The sequence below is a fragment of the Gouania willdenowi genome, chromosome 3 (genome assembly GCF_900634775.1).
Source record: "Gouania willdenowi chromosome 3, fGouWil2.1, whole genome shotgun sequence".
Classification (NCBI taxonomy): Eukaryota; Metazoa; Chordata; class Actinopteri; order Blenniiformes; family Gobiesocidae; genus Gouania; species Gouania willdenowi.
Genome location: NC_041046.1, coordinates 41,122,053 through 41,145,928, shown reverse-complemented (window position 1 = coordinate 41,145,928; position 23,876 = coordinate 41,122,053). Strand labels below are relative to the sequence as shown.

The following is a 23,876-nucleotide window of genomic DNA, read 5'->3' as shown; positions in this document are numbered from 1 at the left end:
TGTCACACACGTCACTCAGTCACATTAAGGAAGGTCGAGGTCATTATACAGGGTGGATTAAATAATGAATAAAGGATTGTTTGATCCCGTTCTTCTCCTTGTTATTATCACATTATAAAAAAGTTTAAAAATAGCAGGAATTAGTGCTGGTCTCCAACGGTCTTGAGGGAAAATCCCGAGTCCGGGACAAGACCGAGTCAAAATGCTTCCGAGTCCAAGACCTTTAAAATTTGGTCTCAAGACCAAGACCGGTCTGGACTACTACAACACTAGTAAACTGTTAAAGCAGGAAGCAGCTCTGTGTTCAGCTAAATGACTGTAACAAGCTCAACTGCTGTTCGACCCACATGTGAAATATTCCTCTAGGTTTTTTTTTGGTCTTTTTTTCTAAGGGAATTCAAGAGATGCAAAAGATCTGAGCAGCATAGGTCAAGCTAACAACTACAGGTCATTTACGCTCATCTTCAACCTCCGCCTCTGAAAAACCAGCCTGGCCTCAGACTCACAGGCAGATGAGTGGCCATGAAATGAGGTTTTCTCACTGGAGTGATTGAGGCGTTTTTGCTCTACTGTCTCTTAAAGTCGATGGCTGTGGCTTCTGAGAGCAGTGTAAGCTATGAATGGTAGAGATGTGTTCTGTCAAAGATCAAAACAAAATGCTTGGACAGCACGTTTAAAAGAGCTGCAGGCTGCCTTTGGGCACCACAGAGGAACACCTTACCTCCACAATGTGAGCATCAAATAGATCTGTGACGCAACACAAAGGATTAATACCAACAAAAAGATACGTTTGGATTGTATTTCTCTTCGTGTGAAGAAAATATAAATGTTTTTATTTCAATATTGTATTTTAGAGATTTGGACCTAAAATGTAAGTGAACATAAAATCATATTTTTGGCTTTTGGAAGAAATCCAACATGAGATAAATCTGTTTGGATACAACGATAATTAATATTTACCCTTAAATATTATACATGAAAAACTGCTAATTAACCTAAAACTGATACAGTGAAATAAATACACAGAATAAGTTTCAAACTGAAAACACAAATTAATTAAATTGACCTATAGTGAGGCAGTTTTGTCTAGATGTTAGTTTTTAATTAAAATATGTGTCATCTATTGGCCTACAATAAGAACACTTTGGAGAAATTTATTTCATTTTTAACAAGTTGTATCTAAACCAGAGAATGGCAACTGTTATGACAGCAGGGGCCACAAAACTTTAATTATCTGAGCCAAGGACCACATTATCAAAATACTGAAGATCAGCATTTACAATAATGATCTGAGTTTTAATACAGAAAAAAACATTGGGTCTTGTCTGTATTTATTGTTTAGTTAGTTTTTGGAGTCATTTTGTATATTTGTCGCATTTTATATATATTTTTCTGTTATTTTTGTGGTTGTTTAGTGTAATTTTCAGTAATTTTGTATGTTTTTTGGGGTAATTGAGTATTTTAGTTATAGTTCTGTATGTTTTTCTTTTATTTTTGTCTATTTTGGGAGTCCTTTGGTTTTTTGGGGAGTCATTTTGTATTTTCTGTTTTTTTTTGGTCATTCTGTACGTTTATATGTTTAGGGGGGCCGCACAAATTGACAGCCTCAATGGGCCGTAGAGGAGTTTTTTTGTAGACGTGCACTCGAGTTCCATGCATCAGTGATTGATTACTCAACCTGTGTCGCCGTTCAGTGAATTTGAAGTTGACTTTTGGAATGAGATGAACTTTTTTCAACAGGAAAAAAAACTCACTAATTCAGTTTCAAAATAGTAAATTAAATTTTAGATTGTGACTTTCAAATTCAATGCCAACTATTGAAATTCACTTTTTAGCAGCACAAATATGAACCCATGCAGCTTTGTCTACAAAGTTATTGAAAACTGAAATTACAAATATCGTCTCATTCACGTCGAAGCGCATGTTTATGTGCACACAGGAAATCTGAAAGCTGAATATGGAACAAGCAAAAACATATTTTTTCTACTACAAATAAAGAATGTGAAATAGAAATAGATAAACACAGAGATGTTGTTGACATTGACACTGGGAGAACAGAAATAAAAGAACAGAATATAGACACACATACAACTCTACGTCATCTCACTTCACCTTGAAAAGCAGAGCAACAATGGTTCTCCACATGTAGAACTCCTTTATTTTCCACATCATAAAAAAGCATGAAGCCAATAAGCTTTGGAGATGACAACATCCTCCCTGTAGAGACGTGTACATCTCCAGGTCAGGTGGCAATCCAACACTCTGCGCTCCGACACAGCGGAGGGGTAAATGTCTTCATCTCACTCTTATTTACAGAGAAAATTATTCCATGGCTCATCCCACCCACTGAGGTGTCCTTGCTTCCTCCACTCCCACCAGATAGTGTTCAATCAGGCATGGAGAGGTGTTCGCACCCAATCATCCGCCCACCAGCTCGGTCACAAACGCAAACACAAAGCTTATGTAGATGATTTACCAGCGAAATGAGAAAAAGATCCTCAGGGCACAACGCACACACTGTCACTCCCTCCTGTTGAACTCATGAAGACGCTGAATTTTTCTGACACTTTGCTCAACATTAATTTTATATATGCGTGTTTCACCGTATAGTGTCACATTATCTCATATTTCAGTGTTCGACTACAGATCTACATTAAATATATGTATTACTGTGGAAGACTAGACTCAGTTCATTTAGTAAAAATGTACAATAACAATAATAATAATAATAATAATGATGATGACCAGACAAAACCAAGAAAAAAAAATATGATAAATGTTTCGAAAAAACTGATAAAATATAAAATTGTGTCAAACATAATAAAATATATTAAAATAAATGAAGCTAGATTTCCTCTTATCGTGCAAACTTCTGGGATTTAATCAGCGTGTGCTGGACTACGAAGCTAGCTAACGTCTTACGGACCTACCAACCATGGTAACTTAGGCTGAACGACTAACCTGGTCGGAACCAGGTTTTGTTCTGGATAAGATCTGAGCGAGTACTAAAGTCCCGCCTCCTGACCAATCAGTTCTCTTGGAAAACGACCTGTCTAATTACAAGAGGATCATTGTGAACACGTCTCTGTGTGGATGTGATTTGACAGGAGAGAGAATATTTCTCCTTTCATTTACTCTATGACATCCTGTCTGAAACATATAGATTCATATCTGATTGACTGACCTACTTTAGTCTGCTGATAAAACTGCGTACGGACGTTTTCAGAACCATTAATAAATTCATTCATTCATTCATGTATTCTGTGGTGATGCAAAGAGCCTCAGTCCTGTAAGACAATATAAAATATAAATATATTCCACCTTATGATGTAGACTGATCTGTATGAACGCAGCATCAGAGCAAGTCAATGTAAAAGTGAAACTGATCAGAGTCTGTTTATAATCTTACTAATTTAATCCTTAACACTCATCAATTCCTGCATTAATTACTTTCTGCTTTTATTGCAGCAACAGTGTCTGAATTATGGATTTAAATTATTCATATTTTTAAAGAATTATTCCTCAATTGTGATGAAAATTGCGTCACAATTGCTTAACTTAGCAAGTTGTAATCTAGATTTGTAGGGCAGCTTTTCTCTGATGGAGAATGTTTGGTTAAGTTAAGCCTGCTAACGGAGATAAATACAGGATATATTTATCTAGCTTAGTAGTAAAGACCCTTTGTGAATTATAGAAGTATATATATATATTTATAGGAAAATATATGTATTTTACTTTTGTGTTTACCACACATAAGGTCTATCTAACCAATGTTTGGGGTCATTACCCAATGTGGAGTCACCTGAAATGTCTTGATAAGAAAAAACATTAATGGTTAAAAATACATTTTTTCTTCAATTGTTATTTTTTTTCAATGAATAGTTTTAATCCCGATTTATTTTTGTTTGGATTCCTGTTTTCTCAGTGTGTGAGTAACTATTATACTTTTCTGATTTTTTTATTCTTATTAAAAAGGTTCCCCAGCCTGGTCTTCCACACACCTCACTCTTCACTAACCCTGGAAAAAGAACTAAAATGTTAAAGAACGCAGCTTGTTTCTAAATAAACGTATGAGTCTGATTGTGTTTATGTACCTCAAGTTTAAAAGTTAACAAGGCCCAGGATTAATATTTTTTATTTATGTGATATCCTTATTTAATTAACAGCATTTTTCTCAATTATGTACGTTTTATTTCATTTTATTTTACTTGATTATGTATGTTTTCTTTCTTGTTTAGCGTTTTATTTTTCATTTGTAATATTTCTGAAGCCTCTGTGACAAAAGTACTTTTCCCCCTGGAATAAATAAAGTATTTCTGACTCACCATGTTATGGTAGGAGTTTTTTTAATCCTACATTGTTCTGAATCATTGATTGAAAGGTCTTCATCCTTACCTTCAGGGTCATCTTGGCCAGTAGCTCCTGCAGATCCATGATCCCTTGAACCAGATTCAGGAAATCACTGCAGGTGGGACAGGCTCAATGGAGCAACGGGGAGCAACAAAAGGGAGACGGAAAAGGAAGAGCAACACACAAAAAGCTCTTAGACAGAAGATAAAGAGCAGAAAAAGCACCAGGGAGCAAAACAAATCAGCCGTTCCTGTGGTTATCAGAGCAGTGCTAACGGTGGGCAGGGGTACATGAAGGCTACGCTTCAACATCTGAGGCAGACCATCAATAATAAAGCCCAAGGTGTGATTGCTGTATTGATCAGTTACAGACAGTAATACAGCGGTGGCTCCTTGTTTCACTTGGTAGGAAGTTATACTGAATCTACATTAGCATTTCTGTCTGTGTAAACCAAGCTTTCATAGATTTGTTCATGTGTATTATTATTATTCATGGTTTCTTTAACATACTTTTTATTACATGTCTAATATACAGTAGCTCTTAATTAACCATAATAAAATATATTCAGGTCAACTTTTTATGAAACCTATTTTCTGGAATAAACAGTTCCAGAACATCTAATTTCAATAATAACACAAGAAAGCGATGAGACAAATCACATATAAGCAACTTCAGTCAGATTAACACTAAAACAGATTCTCAACTGGTGGGTTTGGGACCCAACAGTGGGTCGTGGACCTGTACTGGGTGGGTCGCAGACAGCTGGTCAAAAATAAATACATTCTTAATGTCTCTCATGATGGACTTGACTTTTATTTTGATAGAAAGCTTTTTTTGACAGGCATGCTGTGAAATGCATGTTGCACAAAATCTAAATCATTAAGGAAGAATAACTACTTAATACACATTAAACAACTTATATACATATTCCTAATACATCAAATAAGCAGAAACAATAGACCCCTAAATGATAAATAATAATAAATAAATCAATCATCTTGTACATAATCTGTATTTATTTAAATCAGCAGCAAAACGTCGTCTTTAACCACAATACCTAACTGTTTGATTTCTAAGTATAAAACATCTTCTAATGTAATACACAAACTTCAATCTATGCTTTGACCCAAATAATTTGTGTATAAAATATCTCGTGATGAGCTCATGTTTTTGACCCTGACAATCACAAACATCTTACGTATCATAACAAAAGAAGACATGTGAGAAGCCATGTGCCAGGCAAAAGGAGTAGAAACCAGATAACAATGACCCTGAGGCCCACAGACGTGTATTAGATGAGTGATGTGTTCGCCTATTGATTTGACATGACATGTTGGTTCATTTATGTTCATCTGTTAATACAATGATTGATTGATTGATTTAGCAAAGCAACACCTCTGACTATGTCTCTGTATGCGATCTCAGGTTCTGAACACAAGAGTATATTCATCTACTCTCACAGTTTTCACTGCAGCCGCCCACCACCCCCACCCCCACCTGATAAATGCACCTTCACAGCCCACTGCTACAATGCTTTATCCAACCCATGTCGTCTCTATGTGAACATCAATGAGGAACGCCTGTGTGACCGCTGTGTTGTGATACTTACTGCGGTTAAGGTTAGGGCATTGTGTGATGTAGCCATTGGGAGCAAAAATCAGCTTCACATCCTGAATAACACCCTGCAAAACACATAAAGGGGGGAGGGGGAGAGAAATACAGAGTAAGACTGTGTTTTAGTCCAAGTACACACACAAACTGAGGTGGTAGAAAAAAACATGAAAATTGTGTGTAGTTGGAAAAATCTCTGTCTGTGTTCCCAAACATGACTCACATTAATCATTTATCAGGTCTGCAGACGCCTTTTAACATCCAACTATTTCCTTCAACTGTCTAAGCTGTAGTATATTCAAGTTGGATGAAACGGAACTAAACACTTTCAAGATAACATGATTCAGGCTTTTGGGTTAAAATAAACGTTCTCTGCATAACAGGGTGCAGGGAGCTTTTCTTGTGTGTAGTATGTGATACACACAGACATAAACACACCTAGGAATCATCTGACATTAATGTATTTATTTGTTTGATTGTCTGTTAATGGGATTACTTCAAAAGTATTGAATGGATTTTGACACATTTTTAACCAAAGATAAACCTTAGGCCAATGGTTCCCAACCTTTTATCGGGTCATGACCCTATTTTGATACCACAAATTTATTGTGATCCCAAGGACATTTTTTTTTCCCTGTAGAATTTGTTTTGGATGATGTTTATCAAGTGTGTTACAAATACAAGGTAGCCAGGACTAGTGCACAAAGTGACATTTATACTACATTTTATTTTATTTTAAAAGATTTACATTTGAGACAGTTTACGTATAAAAATACAGTCTGATATTTATTGTGTGTGATGTTAGTTTGAAAAAAAGTTTAAAATTTAAAAAAGAAATCAATTTTTTTTTTACCAATTCCCAGACATTTCAGGTGACCCCATTTTAATTCCAAGGGAGCCCAAAAGGGGTCACGACCCCAAGGTTGAAAAAAAAGTTTCGTTAGGCCATGGAAGACTTTGGAGGGGATCAATATATTGATTCAAATCCCTATGAATAGTAATAATAAAACAGGAGAACAGTTGTTTTTTGAATGACATTTAAATGACAGGATTATTTAATCCATTATAAGGTATTAGTACATCCATACATGAATTTAGCTCTAAAAAGTATGTCATTCATGACTTTGTTCCAGGTTTAATAAGTTCTAGTTTAGAAAGACTATTTAGAAGTGATTTGTGACATTTTGTTTTTTACCTTGTGATGTCAACAGGTTTTTTGTCTGCATCCCAACGCGTAAATAACAATGATTACTTTTCCTACTAAATATATTCCTCAAACCAGTGTTTTTTTTTTTGTTTTTTTTTAACCACTGAGCCGTTAATGTAGCCTTAAGGAGTAACTCATCATTGGCAAAATTTCAAAAATAGAAATTTCCTCCAAGCCTTTAAAGCGTGACTGATCCAGATAACTCCAGCTATCTGATAAAGAGGATATTTGGCGCTTGGTGCAGGTTTGCTATTGTTGCTGATGTCGAGCGTCAAACCAACTGAACACACTAGATTTTGGGCTGTTATATAATGGATTTAGCATTGAAATGAATGCAGGGTTCTCACCTAGGGATGTATCTTTGTTACTGCCTTACTTTAAAACCAAAAGTTATTTGTTAAATTGGTGAAGGGTCATGATTAATATAGTTAGTGTTACTAATGCTTGGTATAGGTCCTCCACTAATAAACACTTTAATACACTAATTCATATTTTATTCAAAAGACTGATTCAAAGATGCGCTTTTCAGTTTTAAATTAGGTGTTATATGGGACCTACAGAAATATTGGGACAGGTATGGAATTTTGAGATTATGAAGCACACTGTTTATATTGGACGGTGATTATGGATTACATAGCGGAGGATGCACACAGTAGAGCTTTAATCAGACATGACCTAGCCTGAGCCCAACAGAACACGACCAGAACCTGTCTGACCCGAATGAAGCCGATGTCTCTTTAAGTCCAAAAAACGTTGAGTGCACATGTAGAATGATCCGTTGCGAGTTATAAACATGATGAGCAGCTTCATGTGCTGCAACGCGCTACGTCTGGTTGAAGAACACTGTTTTTATGCACACAGGCAGCATTGGGGGCAGCAAAGTGGCTGCAGGGGGTCCTTGGGGTCCTCAGCTAAAGACAGGCGCCTCCGAGCAAATTACCTCTTTTAAATTAAACAACGGGCACACCTGGAGGTCCAAGTGTGCAACAATTATTACGACGGTACCATGAAAAAAGAACCGAGGAATGTAAAAAAAAAAAAAGAAGTACTGTCATCATGAAACTATCATGTTCAAAAATGTTTGTGAAATATACTGAATGAATGACAGTGGATCACAGTGATGATTGACCTACAGAAACATCGTAACATTCGAAAGCAATTCTAATTCTGAACTTTCTTAAGCCACCACAGGATGGGCAACTTTGGAGCTAATGCTGGGCCACATCTGGCTCTCTGGCCATCATTAGTTTTCAATCTCAAAGTGCAAAACAAAAAATATGAACATAAATGTTCCAGCCAAATAAATGCATTCCTACTAATGTCACTGACCATACCAACCCATTGTGTCTGGTTGTGTGCTCGCTGGTTAAGAGTCAAACAAAAGCCTATGTCACTTTATACAGTATAAACTAAACATATGTTGTTGTATAAATGTTTTTTAACATAGGTCAATTATAAATCACACAAATGTCTCACAACTCCTACTAGAAATGTTAAACTATAAACTTGATTTACACCAAAACAGACCAACTTTGATTCACTATAAATAATTTGTTCACCTTCGACATAACATTTATTATACCAATATTTTCTCCTGAATCTGTTGTATTTCAAAGCCTGTAAAAAACCTGCAGCAGTAAAGTGTGTGAAAGAAATGGCTCTGCAGTATGAATCAAACTTTCTTTCCCGGCTGGACTAAAGTGAAACGACTTCCCACTACGCAACGATGGAGTGGCCGATAGAGAAGCCTGCAGGCTGTCCATCACTTTGAATGACAGGCCATCTCTGGGGGGGAGAAGCCTCGTGGTGACCACCAGGAACATCCTTTTAAAGACATCAGCCTCTGGTAGAGACAGGTAAACCATTAAAACACCAGCTGGTACGCACTCGCACACACACACCCACACAAAGAAGTAATATCCTCTCCTCCTCATATCAGTAGTTACTGAAAACATGCTGGTGACACATTTGAATTCATCACCACAGGCACAATCTGCATCATCATCTCTGCTTTATGTGTGTGGAAGTCATTTGTAGCGCATTCACCCGCCTGGACGCAGCCAACACCTGCCTTTATTTCCCACAGACAGTGAGGGGGGTGTGGGGGTGGGGCGCTCGAGGCAAACAGGCCTACAGCCACAAAATGATTGAAAAAGTCTTTCTCCCTCTCTGCCATATACACACAGCTTGTGTGAGCAATGAATGGTGAAGAAGAGACCGTCTGTATCAGTCAGAATGGAAATGAAGGTGTAAATCACAGATGTCTCCCCCTGTGGTGTAATAAAGGAGCTCTGACCACACATCACTGTCATCACTGACTCATTTGGAATGGAGCCAAGAAATCTCTGCTTTTTCATCCACACACACACACACACACACACACACACACACACACACACACACACACACACACACACACACACACACACACACACACACACACACACACACACACACACACACACACACACACACACACACACACACACACACACACACACACGAACCAGCCCTAACATTATCAACACCCAACTATAATCACAAGGGTGACCCGTTATGTAGACAAACATTTGCTATTGCTGTTGCTGCTGACATGTTTGTAACCCGTTTCCACTTACTGTTAAGTTTTCTATCTAGTTTTTTTGTCTTGTCCAAATGTTATTATTCTTAACATTTGTTTATGTCTATGTTTAATGTTATGATTTAAAGGAACGTAGGGCAGGATCAAGAAATCAGACTCCATAGGGACAACGCGTGGACGGTACCTGACGAATCGGGTTGGGTTCGGTCACAGTGCTCTTTCCATTCCTGCAGCAGTAGTAATTTAACACAGCTTTGAAGCATCCACTGTTGATACAATCCTTTTTATGCACAAGAACATGGATTATCCTAACTGTTAATACATGGATTATGCTAAAAGTTCACTTGCTACCCCGTGTGCTGATCTGTTCTGTTGACATTAACAGTTGTTTGTTAACTCATTGACTGCCAAAGACGTCTAAAGATGTCAATTGTGTTTTTCAGCTGGGGTTGCTAGGAGACAGTGTGACGAAGGTCTCCCGTGAATATCGAACTCGTACCACAATGTAGTGACCAACTGGTGACATGTAGGTGGCAGTAAAGCACCTTTGGATGAGAGATCACCGTGATGGGCAGAGCTCAGAGGGAGAGGAAAGGAGTTTATGAGACAGAAAATGGTGCTACGGAGTTGATGCTGAAGTTCCCAGCAGCTCACAGCAGCACACACCCGACCAGAGCATGTGTAGAACTAAGTGGTTTATTGAGAGGGTCATGATTGTGAGAAAAAAACGATCAAAAAAACGGGGCAAGCGGTGACACTCGGCATGTCCCGGAGAAGGAGGAAGTGGCGTGTGGGGAGAATGACGGGGGGAGAGACTTGGAGGACGGCCAAAATACAGTAAGAAAACCATTCAACTCTGATCCAGATAGCAAATTAATAATAATTTTCCCATCAAAAGCCTGGTCTCAGTGTTGTTTTTGTAGTTTTATAGGAGGAAACCAATGTTGAGGTGTCACTAAAGCAAAAAAAATTGCTTCAAAGTCACTGACAGGTTTTTTCAGAAAAAGGCTTTTTTCTCAGCTTTTTTTCACAAACTGGTGATTTGTGTGAAACTTGTTTCTATTCAACTGCTGATCACAAAAGAATGAAAAAAACCTAGAAACATCTTTTTTTCTGATGAAAGTAGAGAGTCTAATCTTTCGGAATATGGTTTGAGATTTCAGATTGTTATAGGACAAAATATTCTGTGGGTCTTGAAAAATCAGTGAAAATCATCTAAAACGCCTGGCAATATGGGGTTGGCTGCTCTGAAAATGGCTGGCAGTGAATGAGTTCATAAAAGTGGTGCTTAGCACTAAAACAAACGTAAATATGTGGTTAGTAATGAGAAAAAACTGAGGTTTTAACTCTTGGGTTGGGACCGGACTCTGACAAAAAAATGCGTCCAGATCCGCACTGTAACTGCAAGACCTCCGCGCATGCCTCCGCGCAACCAAACAGTAGTTTGGTCCACCGTGCTTGTTTTCTTTCAATCTTTAGGCATTCATCATCATCTTCTTTATTTCTGGCAGAGTGGACGCCTCTCCAAGCCCTCAAGAATAAGCACCAACATTATTTGACGTCACGTCTGCAGGACTCCGTGGGAAATTCGAGCCCAGAATTGCAGAACAAAATGCATCGTCTGTTCAAGGCAATAGGGAGATATGTTACCATTAAAATACTTAAAATTAATGTTTATTTTTTCACAAATCCTGCTCAGTGCTCCTTTAATATTTATTTGCATTAATGAAGGATATACTCTATCTTCTAAACTTGAAGATAGCTTAGGTAGCATGTATGCTAGTAACGTTACCAAGCACAGCACACACACAACGACTCTGTCCCACCACCAATCTTCCTCCAAGCCAAAAATCTTAAAAAATTAAACAAGATCTAACAAAGTGATCTCCTTGAGAAAGTGAGTTGGATTCAGAGCTCCTACTCAGTAAAGTTGGGGATAAAATATAATATTTTAGCGGTCAGCCATGTTTGCTGCCGCTAAACTCGGTTGAACCCGGATATCGAAATTTTAAACTCAGAAATGCCAAATTCCGAGTACCTCTGAACGCAACATTACCAGTCAGCTCGTTTCTTGCTCGGCTACATTCTGTTCCACGTCACAAATCAACTGGTCATGAGTCGTCAGTTTTCCAAGTTTAATATTTATGAATATTGCCCCCGACCTGTCTCAGAGCTGATTATCAGGACAAATTCCTTTTTAATGCAACTCAAACCAAATGATAAACCATAAAAACACCTGGCGTTAACAGTGCCTGGTCAACAAAGGGTAAAATCAGGACAAAAACAGCCTGAATAAGACGTATATGTGTACCTCGCTCAGACTCACCATCAACTTCTTGACCTCTACAGTCAGTGGCTTATCAGTGAGTTCAGCCTCGCCTTCACTCCTTCAGTGTGAAAGTGAGCGATGAGCACTCCACTGCTGATTCAGCAATTTCAACTTACTTTTTTCCTCCATCTTTGTTTGACTCCTTCTAATAGATAGTGATCACTAAAAGTGGAAACACTCTACAGACGCTGCAGTTTTCCTTATGCTCTGACCAACATATCTAAGGTAAACACTTTAAAAATAATCCAAAGTACGGCATCCAACATCCACTGAATCCAGAACATGGTTCAACCACGTAAACCCTCAGGTGTGCTGGATTATAGAGATAACATCTACATGAATGCAGCTTCTTCAGCTCGTTGCTGTCTGGACACATGTTCTCACAGCGCCTTGGGCTTTATTACAAACTCTGCTTTAAGGACTTAGAACTGTCAACCGAGGGCTCTGCTTTCATGGCAGAAGACAACAGCACAAGCTTGAATACCCTACTCTGCAGTTTGGTCAATGGTCTTAAATAATCCCCAATCAGCTTCAGTGTATTCTCGCCCACTCTTTCCCCATTCCCAACCTTGTTAATTATTACAATGAGATGAGACGTTTCTAGTCAGGGTTTTACTTTCAGCTAACATGGAAAAAGATTTATTATTTTGGAGAATTTTCAGTTTAATTGTTGTGCTCTACGTGACCTTTCAACATCTGCCAGGATCTAATGAGCGAGCTCAAACATGAGAATTATGTTTGTAAAACCTTTGCAGCAATGGTAAATAACATGATGCAAAAAATAATAATAAACTAAAAGTCCTCGAGTTCTCTGAATATTCACCTAATTTTGTCTGCATTGAAGCTTTGTTTGTTTAAATACACATACAGTATTTATTTTTTTAAGTATTCTATTTATTTATTTAAACTACTCTTATAACTCAATTATTAAATTGAATAATGCATAGTATACTCAATTTCCTAAATATCCGATAGACGCAGCCCTAATACATTTAATTATTTGTGACACCATGCTGGACTCTACTTTACTTCTTTTGCTAATGATGCCAGGTTTTACATCTCAATTATAACCATAAAACGTGAAAAAACGAAACCAAGACCTTTGCAGATACAACAAAAGACAAAAGCAGCGAGATATACTGTAGCAACATGCTTGCACTTTCCATCACTGGCCACATTAGATTCATTATGGTGTGAGAAACCCTGAGCGATTCACTGCTTCCAAACGAGCTGGCGGAGCCCCAGAGGAGGGCGCGTACTCGGCACAATGGATTCCAGATAAAGATAATTTATTACAGTTGTACCTGCGGATAAAGGGACTCCCTGGAGAATGCAGTGAGAGGAGAAGTGTCTGGAGCCACTGCAAAGGCTCACAACATGGTTATTTAAAGGCCTTGTTAGCGTCGTACCAACATCTCAGCGCCACCATAATAAAGATTACAGCTGCTCAGACACTTTTGTTTTTCTTTCCCTCTGTCTGATGTGTTATTTCAATTACCACTGACTTTCTGCTGTCCAGTAATTAATTATTTCCGTTCAACATTATTTTTTTCTCATAACATGTTCTTCACTATTGCTTCAAAGGTAGATTCTGTTTTGTTTTTGCTGTTTTCTTGTGGTTTTCTTTTTTTTTTTTTTTTCGCCTGAGAAAATAAAACAATTCACAGATAACCAGGACTAAAGAAAATCTGATGAACCAGAAAATTTAAAATTATTGATAAATACTATAAGTACTGGCAAGTGTTAATCTAACAAAACCAACATCGTAAAACAACATTAAAGAAAATTATTTAATATAGCCTCCATATATATATACTGTATATCTCCTGACACGGCAGCACATCCGTTGTTTATGTTGGAAACACAGAAACATGGAAAAAAACAACAACAACTAAGAACAGCCTCAGTGAGGCACATCCACAAGGCCAATCCTTTCTTTTGTACCATTCACTGTGAAAAGTACAAACTATTTTCTGACCTTTCCTTTGCTGAAGCTCTGGTAGCTCAGGTGTTGGTCTCCATCTTTTAAAAGCTGACGTTTTTCCTCAAAATAAAGTTTCTTTATCGTCTCTAGTGCTGTCATCCTGCCTGTAGTGTTATATCACCCACTAGCTAGAGAACGTAGCAGCGGCTACGCTGTATCAATTCACTAATGCACTGTGAACGTAAGTATAGCATTTAGCATAGCACAGTTACGTCCAAAGGCAGCGTAGAGAGCTGCCTTTTTACGTAAATGGTTTTCATCTTGGGGAACTGACTGTGCATGCTCAAAGACAAAAACACGCTATGGGAACAGAGGCAGAGCAGCAACGTGCTTTTGAGAGAGGGCGTGGCCTCCAGCGGTGTGAGACTGTGCAGCGTCTCTGCCGTACCAGGAAATAGCATTGTTTAGTCAACTGGGCTATGAAAAGCACAAATTGCTGACACTTTCAAACTTATAGGTACTGTTGGCTATCGGAAATTGAAAAATAAATCATTTATAATTATATTATAATTAAAACAAATCAAAATATCAATTCACCCAAGGATAGGCACTGCCTACCTTGCCTACCCTGACTACACGTCACTGATACGTGCGACCAGTACAAGACGAAACGTCATCTGTAGTGGTAGCATTTCAGAGCATAGATTATTATTATTATTATTATTATTATTATTATTATTATTATTATTATTATATTATATACATTAATGTATATGAATGACCACTGGCAGTAGACCATAGTAAAAGACTAGTCAGGGATTTTTTCGCATTTCAAAAAATGATACATGAACTCAGGATATCAGCGTTCAAGACTTTTCTAGAAGTTAAATTTCTTCATAATATATTTAAAAACAATATTTATTTTGATAATCCCATGGTGCAGCCCTTGTCTGCAATACTGAGTCATTTAAACAAACCCAGAGCCTGAGAGATATGGTTGTATGGTTGTATGGTTGTAAAACCGTATAAGGTATAGTAGATGTGCTGACTGGACTGAAAGACAGTAAGCCTGAAGATGGCGGTTGGGAAGCCATTCTGACACCTGCTAGAAATGTTTGAGCCACTTATATAGAATCATTTCATTATTTATCTATGCAATACATTCTGATTACACCCTTAAATAAATGTGTTGTGTCCTGTATATTGCATATCGAGTTGAACACAAATTTTAACAAAATATTTAATGTTTGTTTCGAGTTTTTGCTTAAAATTTCCACTGTTTATGCAAAAGTCATGACAAAGTACAAAAGTATAATAGCAAGTCTGTGGTCTGAACAGACAGTCCTTAACATTTCTGATGAGTTAGTTTCGTGGTTCTAAAACTTTTTTGGGGTATTTCCCACTTTGAACAAAGGTGAACTTTCAAGCTCTACCTGTGGCACCCATTGCACCCCCAAATAATCCTGACAAATAACAGATTTATTGAATGTATTTAACTAACAGGGAACATTTTTAGGCTTCTCATTCTTACTTTTTTGTGTGTAGTTTTGTTCAGTGTTAATGATCTTTATTGTCGATGAAGAAAGGTTTTTAATTAGAAAACTTCCTCCTGCTTGTCACGCCCCACCTTTCGCACCTCCATTCCCCACCAGGGGGGCATGCCACACACTTTGAGAAGCACTGAGTTCGTTAACTATGCAACACTGGAGGTGTTGGACAAGAGGAGATGTGAAAATATCCCTGTGTGAATCTGAAGGTAGAATTCCCTCCCTTTGCACCAGCTCCGTACCATCTGTCTCAGATGCTTCGCAGCGCTTCCTACCCACGGAGGATCGACTCAAGACTCTGGACTGACTGAAGGTAGGAAATGTGTAGAGTCTTTGTTTAAAGGAAGCTGCTTAAAGCCTTGAGGGGACTGAAAGAAGTCAGACGGAGAGGAAAGTGTGTGGGCAGTGATAATATCGAAGCACGTGAGAGCAAAAATAACTCACACCACTGTGGTGAGAAACTGCAACTCAATATACAATGAAAACATAAAGGGATGACTAGTTGTACAAAGGGAACTCAGGAGTACAGTACATGCATGAGAAAATGAGAAACAATAATGTGATGAGATGAAAATAAAAGTTTAACCCTCGGGGCACCTTTGGGGACCAAACATGTACAGTGTCTTTAAATACTTAATATCTCATTTAGTTTAAAGACTAATTGTATAAACTTTTAATATCATGTTCATAATTCCATGATCACTTTCACTGCAAGATGTATAGAACAGGAGATAAAATGTACCGACACTCGTGTTTGGAACCGACTTGGTCCCATTGACTCCCATTACAACCACATTATTTAAATATATATATATATACATAACTTGTGTTTTTCTCATAGAACATTCTTTTGTTTTTATAACAAAAAAGACACAAAATACGTTATAAAAATATCATCCAAAACTTAATATTTATGGTTATGTCTGAAGTTTTACTGTATGAAGGGTGGTATTTTGATAACAGTGTAGGTTTTTTTTTTTCAATAAATGCTCATAGCTCTAAAAGTAATAATGCCTCAAAATCAATGTTCCTTTGAGTTATTGACCTAGTCAAGGCTGTAATAAACTCACACCAAATATTCCACTTTGCACCTTATTCTTAAAAAGAAAAATGCATATTTTGTGGGGTTTTTTAATTGAAAAAATTGTGTTTTAATGGCAGAAAGAGCATTAAAATGAAAAATAAATAAATAACGAAAACGTTAAATCGATGGTGATATATCTGATGTGAAAAAACAAGAAGGAATGAAGGGTACTGTTTTGGTACAAAAGCACTAAGAGTGTAATATCTTTTCAAAGGTGCCCAGAGGGTTAAAGGAGACATTTCGCTCCTCTCTCAGTACGCTTTCTAATAGCTAAGTGCAATTATAACAGGCAGTGCTCACTGTGAAATATGCATTCATGCATCAAGGTATTATTATTGTGTGTGTGTGTGTGTGTGTGCGTAGCGTCCATGGAGTCTTACCTTAAACAGACCGTGCTTGTGGCTGTGCTGGCCCAGCCACACTCCACTGCCCGGGGTTAGCTCCATCTGTGGAGGGTCGATCACCCGCTCATAAATCCTGCCGACAGGAATCCAGAGGAGAATGTGTGAGTATGATACCAACACACACACACACACACACAGGTTTCTCTTTCTGTCCAGGCTTTGCAGATACACTATTCAGATACAGCTCAATGTCTGGGCCTTGTTCATGTCCGTCTCCTCCCATCCTCCCTGACTTCTTTCATCAGGAGCAGAGGCTGCGCTCCTCAAGCATGACAGCCAGTCAACGGCTCGCTAACATAGTATTGATATCTAGACCTGGATGTTCGCAGGATTAACAGCCCGACACATACAGGGAATGGCTTTATCAAAACAAGCATCATCAGCATCATTCTGGAGGAGAGTGGCCAAAAAACTTCTGTCATTCTATTCCACTCTCAGGGCTGCATAAACGGTATATGAACATTTTATGGGTGGGGAAACACTTTAGAACCAAGTACTTTGCCAATGACAGTCGCACAAAATCACACCAAAGGGATATTAGAGCGTTTAGGCGAAGGTGGTTTTCCGAGTGCTACCGCATCCACAAATGAATCTCTGATGGAACCGGTGCCGTATCGTTAAATCCACACTTAACTTGAAGCAAGTTGTTGCACATGACAGGGTGCAGGTATTTAAATACAGGGACGTGAGTCAGCTAGAAGTATTAATATACTTTAGATGGCAACTTAATTTTAAATGAGAAGTTTATGCTTCTCATCTATGGAAAAACACATTTTTATTCAACACTGCTTTTAATTAAGCAGTCACTATTTCATCTGATATTATCCTGTTTTATTGATTGATATTGTTTTACATGTAATCATTTTTCCTCATTTTTAAATGTGATTTTTTTATGGTTTGTTTTGTGTAAAGCACTTTGAATTGTCCTGATGTGGTAAAATGTAAAGATTTACCTTAAAAGTTATAATCTATGGCTTATTCATTTATTGTATTTTGATGTTGAAATGTTAATACAACTCTACCCTTATGTATGGTGTGTCCCCATCTATTTATCACATTTAATTAAATAAAAAACACAAAAAAACATTTAATTTACCGCGTGTTGTAGAAACCGGGTAATTCTACGTTGCGTATCACGCTGTGACGATAGTCGATACCTGACCATTGACCAAGTCTCGATCAGGTGCTGTAGCGGTTGCCAATTCCATCCTCGCATAAATTCATTATTAATAGTGTTTATTAGGGGTGTGTATTGCAATACGATTCGTATCCCGATACATACAGTAGGTCACAATACAATGCAATATATCCCGATATTAAAGTATAAGGCAATCATTGTGATTTTTTATATATATATGACAAACAATTAATCTGTAAATGTATAAACCTTCATGAGAACATTATGCATTAAATATATTTTATTGGCATATTTTACACTCAAATCATTGGCTTTAACATGCCATGTGCTAACAACTTAAAATAAAAAAATAACATACAATCTGACTGTGGCTTTTAAACCAACTTTGACTTTAGTGCAACTTAACTGAGGAACAAGCCGCGAACAACAAAAGTACTTTCTTTTTAGATTTTATTGAAAAAACACAAGCTGGTCAACATGCCCAGGTTTCAGCACTTCTTTGTGTCGTTACAACGTCTCCTGCAGTGGAAAAGACGTATCTGGTAAAAAAAAAAGGTTAAAAAAAACAAACAAAAAAAAAACAAAACACCCGTAGTATTTATATATCTAAAGACTGAAAAGCAAAGTTCAAAGAATGCCTAAAATCGTACCATGGACGTCTAATGGGTTTTTGCTCAAAATCCTCAAAAGACTTTTGATCTGAAAGGACGGACACTTCCTTTAGAGAAAAAGGGCAAAAGCTCACTTGCTCCAATTTTCAGTTTGAGTGCCGACAGTAAAAAGGAGGGCGGGAACGAGATATGAGAAAAGTCATAGTAAGGATAACTAGCGCTTGGTCGGCTCTCCAAATCATTGTGACGCACAATTCCCCAACTGTAGGATAATACAGACACTAATAAGCAAGATAAACTAGATTTTAATGTCCAGTACATCACATAGCGATGTGAACCACTTGCAGAGCAGACTAGAAGTGTCACAGATAAGAAAACTTCCTTTTATTAATCGTGGAGGTTACTTCCCAAAACTGGGTCGAGGGCAGAAAAGGAAGTTTGTGACCCAGAACAGTGAGCAGCTGGCCAGGTGATTGGTCTCGTTAAAGAACCTTCTCATCCCATCCACATAAATTACCATCATGCTTTAGTCCTTTATTTCATAGTTACGTTTATATTCTGATTGACATTGAGTGAGATGACCCTTACTCATGTAAAAAGTTTGGCTTGGCTTCTAAACTTCTAAAGTACTTCTAATCCACGGGCAGCTTGGATGAGTACAAATCTCACCATATAGTGTTTTTGACCCCACAGTCTCATTGAGATTAAGAACTCTTTTATAGAACAGACCTGTTAATATTAGTTATCACACATTGTCAAAAGAATTTCAAATCATCCAGGATTTACAGTATAACTGTGTACCTGTGTAAAGCCCTGAGATCTCCCATTTCATTAAGAACAAGAACAATGCCGAGGTCACCAGATATGCCAATGAAGGTCTCATTTGACTGATGGTCTGAATGTAACTAAAACAGAATCTGAATAAATGACACCTTAACATACTATGTTTTTGGCTTTTTTTTTTAATTAGTTCCACTCATCACATTTTGGTCTAAGTTTTAAAATTTAGCGTTTATAGTTGTTTCAATATATTTGAATTTTGCTCTTTGCTGAGGTTGGGTTTAGTGACGTTTTTTGGCTCTCGGGAGGTCACTAATGTCACTGTTGGCCCCGCCCCTTCTATAAAAACTGCTCGTAACTTGTGTTACCTGCTCTCTCAGCCTTCAGTGAGCATTGATTGACAGCTTCATGTGGACCACATTCAGCTGCGGTGAGGTTTGTGACTGTGCTTCTATAAAGAGCAGATTCTGCTCTTATCAGAGGATTAATCAAGCTATGTGTGTACGTAGAATACAATACAAGAGAATCAACCTTTATTGATCCCCATAGAGGAAATTCACATGTTGCAGCAACACCATAGAATAGCAAAAGTAAACAGTAAGAACAAAAACAAGAAGTCAGGAACATCCCTCGCCAAATTGGTTGTCATAACTCACAACCTTTTCCTAAATGTCCTAAATCTAAAAACTTAGATCTATACATAAGCAAATATCACATCAGAATATCTAATTTCTAACTATCTTAAACGGTTTCTAAGAAAAGCTGTCCTCTTTGAAGATACCTCGAACAGAGTCCAAAAAACGGAACAAGGGCAATAACTCCAGAAAAAAAAAACTGCGCACTTCTCATTTTCAAACTCCATCAAGGTATTGATACCCTCAAGTTACACACCAAATTTGGTTATCTTATCTTAAACGATTTCTAAGAAAAGCTATCACCTTTGAAGGTACTTTGAACAGAGTAATGAAAAATGGAACAAGGGCAATAACCCCGGAAAAAATATATGCACACTTCTCATTTTCGAACTCCATCAAGGTATTGATACCCTGAAGCCACACACCAAATTTGGTTATCCTATCCTATTTCTGAGAAAAGCTGTCCCCTTGTGTGTATCCCTGTCTGTCTTTGTGTGTGCACGGATATGTACGTACTTCTTGTCTCTGTGTGTGTGTGAGTTAGTGATCAGGGGCTGTTTGCCCATTCATGCTATAGTGTCTGTAGGGTTGTGCTAAGCTGTGCACTGTGCACTACTGTGACTGGGCGTGGCTTAAATGCTCCAGGTGCAACGTCCATAATCAAGACATTTTTTTTTACTCTCCCCTATTGGCAGGTCAGCTAAAACCTGGGTGTGTACTTACACTGTTATAGATTACATCATAACAACAACCTGTGAGTCAAATGAAGCAAAGATACATTTTATATCCTGTTATTAGGAAACATAATCAATAATAAGTGTTCTTCAGCTCGCTTTCTATCATGTGAACTGATGGACTGGGATGATTTGAAGGCTTGTTGTTGAAGTTGATGTCTTATACTAAAACTGTGGAGGCAGCATATGGAAGGACTGCTACAAATCCATATCTTAATACACAGCACACATCCTGCTGACAGCTCATTTCAATGAGCCTCCTAACCACCTCGTTGCTGCAGATTTACCGACTGAATTGAATAAACTACAAGCACATTGAGTTGCCTTGTGTATGAAATGCGCTATACAAATAAATTTGCTTTGCCTTGCCTCACAGTTAATCTCAGACAGTGATGTTTCATCTGCTCTGGCTGCTTCTTAAGTGCATCCTTAAGCCTTTGTTAAGAGCAAATGTAAAGACTAAACTAAACAGTGAATAAGCAGCAAACACTGTCAAGAAGCAATGACTGTAACACAAAGAATGACATTTGAGAACATGGCTACACAAAAGTGCTTTCATTTTCTAAAGTCAGTCACCAATTATGTCATCAGTGGAAAGCTCCTAGGCATCCCGTCAAAAGAACAATCCCAACCAATCAATCTTTATTATCTGCGGCACCAATATCTGTAGGCCACACTCAAGTCTGCTTTTTGGGGTTTTTTTCAGCCTGCTCAATTTTCCAGTGGTTAAACTTAAGATATTTCCTGTCATTCTCCGTGTTTTTCCTTTGATATATTGACGGAGTGAGACTATGAGAGTTAGTGTCGCTTTTAAGTCCCTACGGGGGAAATGTCCATGCTCTTAAATGAGACATGGTGAATCACTGACACCAGATATTACGTATTACTTTATACTTTTGAGCAAAAACATCAAAATGAAGGTCAAAGCAGGGTTCACACCAGGTATTTTCACAGCGTAGGGAGATCGCTTGGCACGCAAGCCACAGGAGCATGTTTTGTAGGGGGGTCCGGGGGCAATTTCCCCCTGAAAATTCTGAAATTTATATTTATTATTATATTTCCTGCCTATTGAGTGCCAAATTTGTTAAGTAAAGCTGAAGTTTCATTCATTTAAATTTTTCTATTGTTTTATTGAGTTGATTGTTTTTGCTTAAATTATGAAGCACACTGTGTACATTAGACACTGATTATGGGTAAGTCTCAAACATACTCAAGCGCACCGCCACATAGTAGTTTCCAGTAAAATCCTACATTTCCCACAATCCTCAACGCTTCTCTATAGTCCGTGTACTCTTTCTGGGACGTGTTTTAAAGGTGTTGGTACTTTTGTAGCTTGTCTCCATCTCTTCTGCTCTGTTTCACCAGGCGGGTGAAATGCAGGTCGATGTTACATCAAATGCGGGTCGATTTGAAAAATACATGCCAAGCTTTTTTTTGTGTGATAAAGCAAACTCTGCACAGTTGTAAAATCTGAGTTTTGCACTTAATTGGCCTGGTGGAGTCCACGATGTCCGCCTGTGTATGTTTGAGCCTTTACAAAGCGGAGGATGCCCACAGGCAACATCGGGGCAGCATCTGAGCAATTTGCCTGTAGTGCAGCTGATGTACAGTATGTGTTTCTCGGTTATGCAGATTAAAAAGAGTTAAAACAACCCATGCACGCCTGGAAGTCCCTTTTGTCTTCAAGAGTGCAACAATTACTACAATGGCAACGTTTAAAAAAGGAAAAAAAAAATACAGAAAAGCCCCCTACGCTGGCTGAAACACAACGTAGGGGGAGACATAACACCGCAGGGCAGGGTGTCAAACTCATTTTAGTTCATGGGCCAAATACGGAGCAGTTTATCGTAAGTGGGATGCAGATTTTAGGCAGGAAAATGAGTAATTTAGTCATTAGTGTGCTGGAGTTTGCACTTCCATGTAAATTTTAAAATATGTATAGCATTGATAATATCAGAGCAACAAGTGATAGATGTCAGTCCCTGCAGGGTTTTCACTTTCAATTCATTTGATTTTGTGACCCATTTTGATTTTGTGGAATAATTTGAATAAAATTGCTGGATTTGGGGCAAATTGAGAGTTCTTTTAATAATTTGAGAATAAAAATGACTGCCATCATGTGATAAAAGCATGAGGAAAATGTGAGCCCTGCTAACTTTGTGGAGTTTCATTGAATTTGTGTATTCATTTGGAGATATCTACAACTGAATTAGTTGGTAATTTACACAATAATTCATGGTTTCTCTGACTTTTGTTTTGCATGCTGCTGCGGGCCAAATTGAATGCTCTAAAGAGCCAGATTTGGTCCTCGGGCCTTGAGTTTGACACGTGTGCCATAGGGGATCAAAATCACAGCGCCGGGGGCCCCTACGCTCAACATTGCTGGTGAGAACCAAAGATTCCAAGGAGACGGAGATAAATCAAGGACCTCTACTACATGGTGATTTAGTAGAACAGGCATCTTAATTCATGCCTAATCACAGTGACACTGAAAAACTGTGCTGCTCCCCAACACTTCTTTTCCTGATCATCTTCAGTCTCTTTATATCCTTTCACTAAGATCTTTTGGAACATTTCTGGACATTAAAAAGAGGAAATCTAACAAGTGAAATCTCAAAAAATGTCACAAACCTCACATGGGAAAATAGTTGACGATCACTGTTAAACTACAGGATTAAAAAAGCCTAAAAAAATAAATAAATACTCACTAAACATTCTGTGTGCCAAACATTTTCCTGTATTGCTTATGCAAGAGATGTATTTCAATTTAGCACAATTTGTATGTAAGGAAGGAATGTGTAGGATAAAAGCTCAAATTAGGGCAAGCGTATTGTTGTGGCGGTTTTCAATGAAATGAGACAGAGTCAAAATGAAGGGTTACAGGGTTTATTTGGTCAAAGGGTTTTTGGGGCAGACCAATCTGGGATTCAAAGGTTTCAGT

The 23,876-nt window shown here is 37.9% G+C and overlaps 1 protein-coding gene across 1 annotated transcript in view; it reads right to left on the bottom strand.

Annotated features, from left to right (window-relative positions):
* The window catches only part of LOC114460871 (protein kinase C-binding protein NELL1-like), a 376,823-nt gene that overhangs the window by 247,246 nt on the left and 105,701 nt on the right, over window positions 1-23,876 (bottom strand). The window contains exons 5-7 of the mRNA XM_028442750.1: window positions 17,014-17,110; window positions 5,960-6,032; window positions 4,396-4,478 (exon numbers count right to left, since the gene is read on the bottom strand). Coding sequence (XP_028298551.1) covers window positions 4,396-4,478; window positions 5,960-6,032; window positions 17,014-17,110 — 253 coding nt within the window. The remainder of the gene's footprint in view (window positions 1-4,395; window positions 4,479-5,959; window positions 6,033-17,013; window positions 17,111-23,876) is intronic.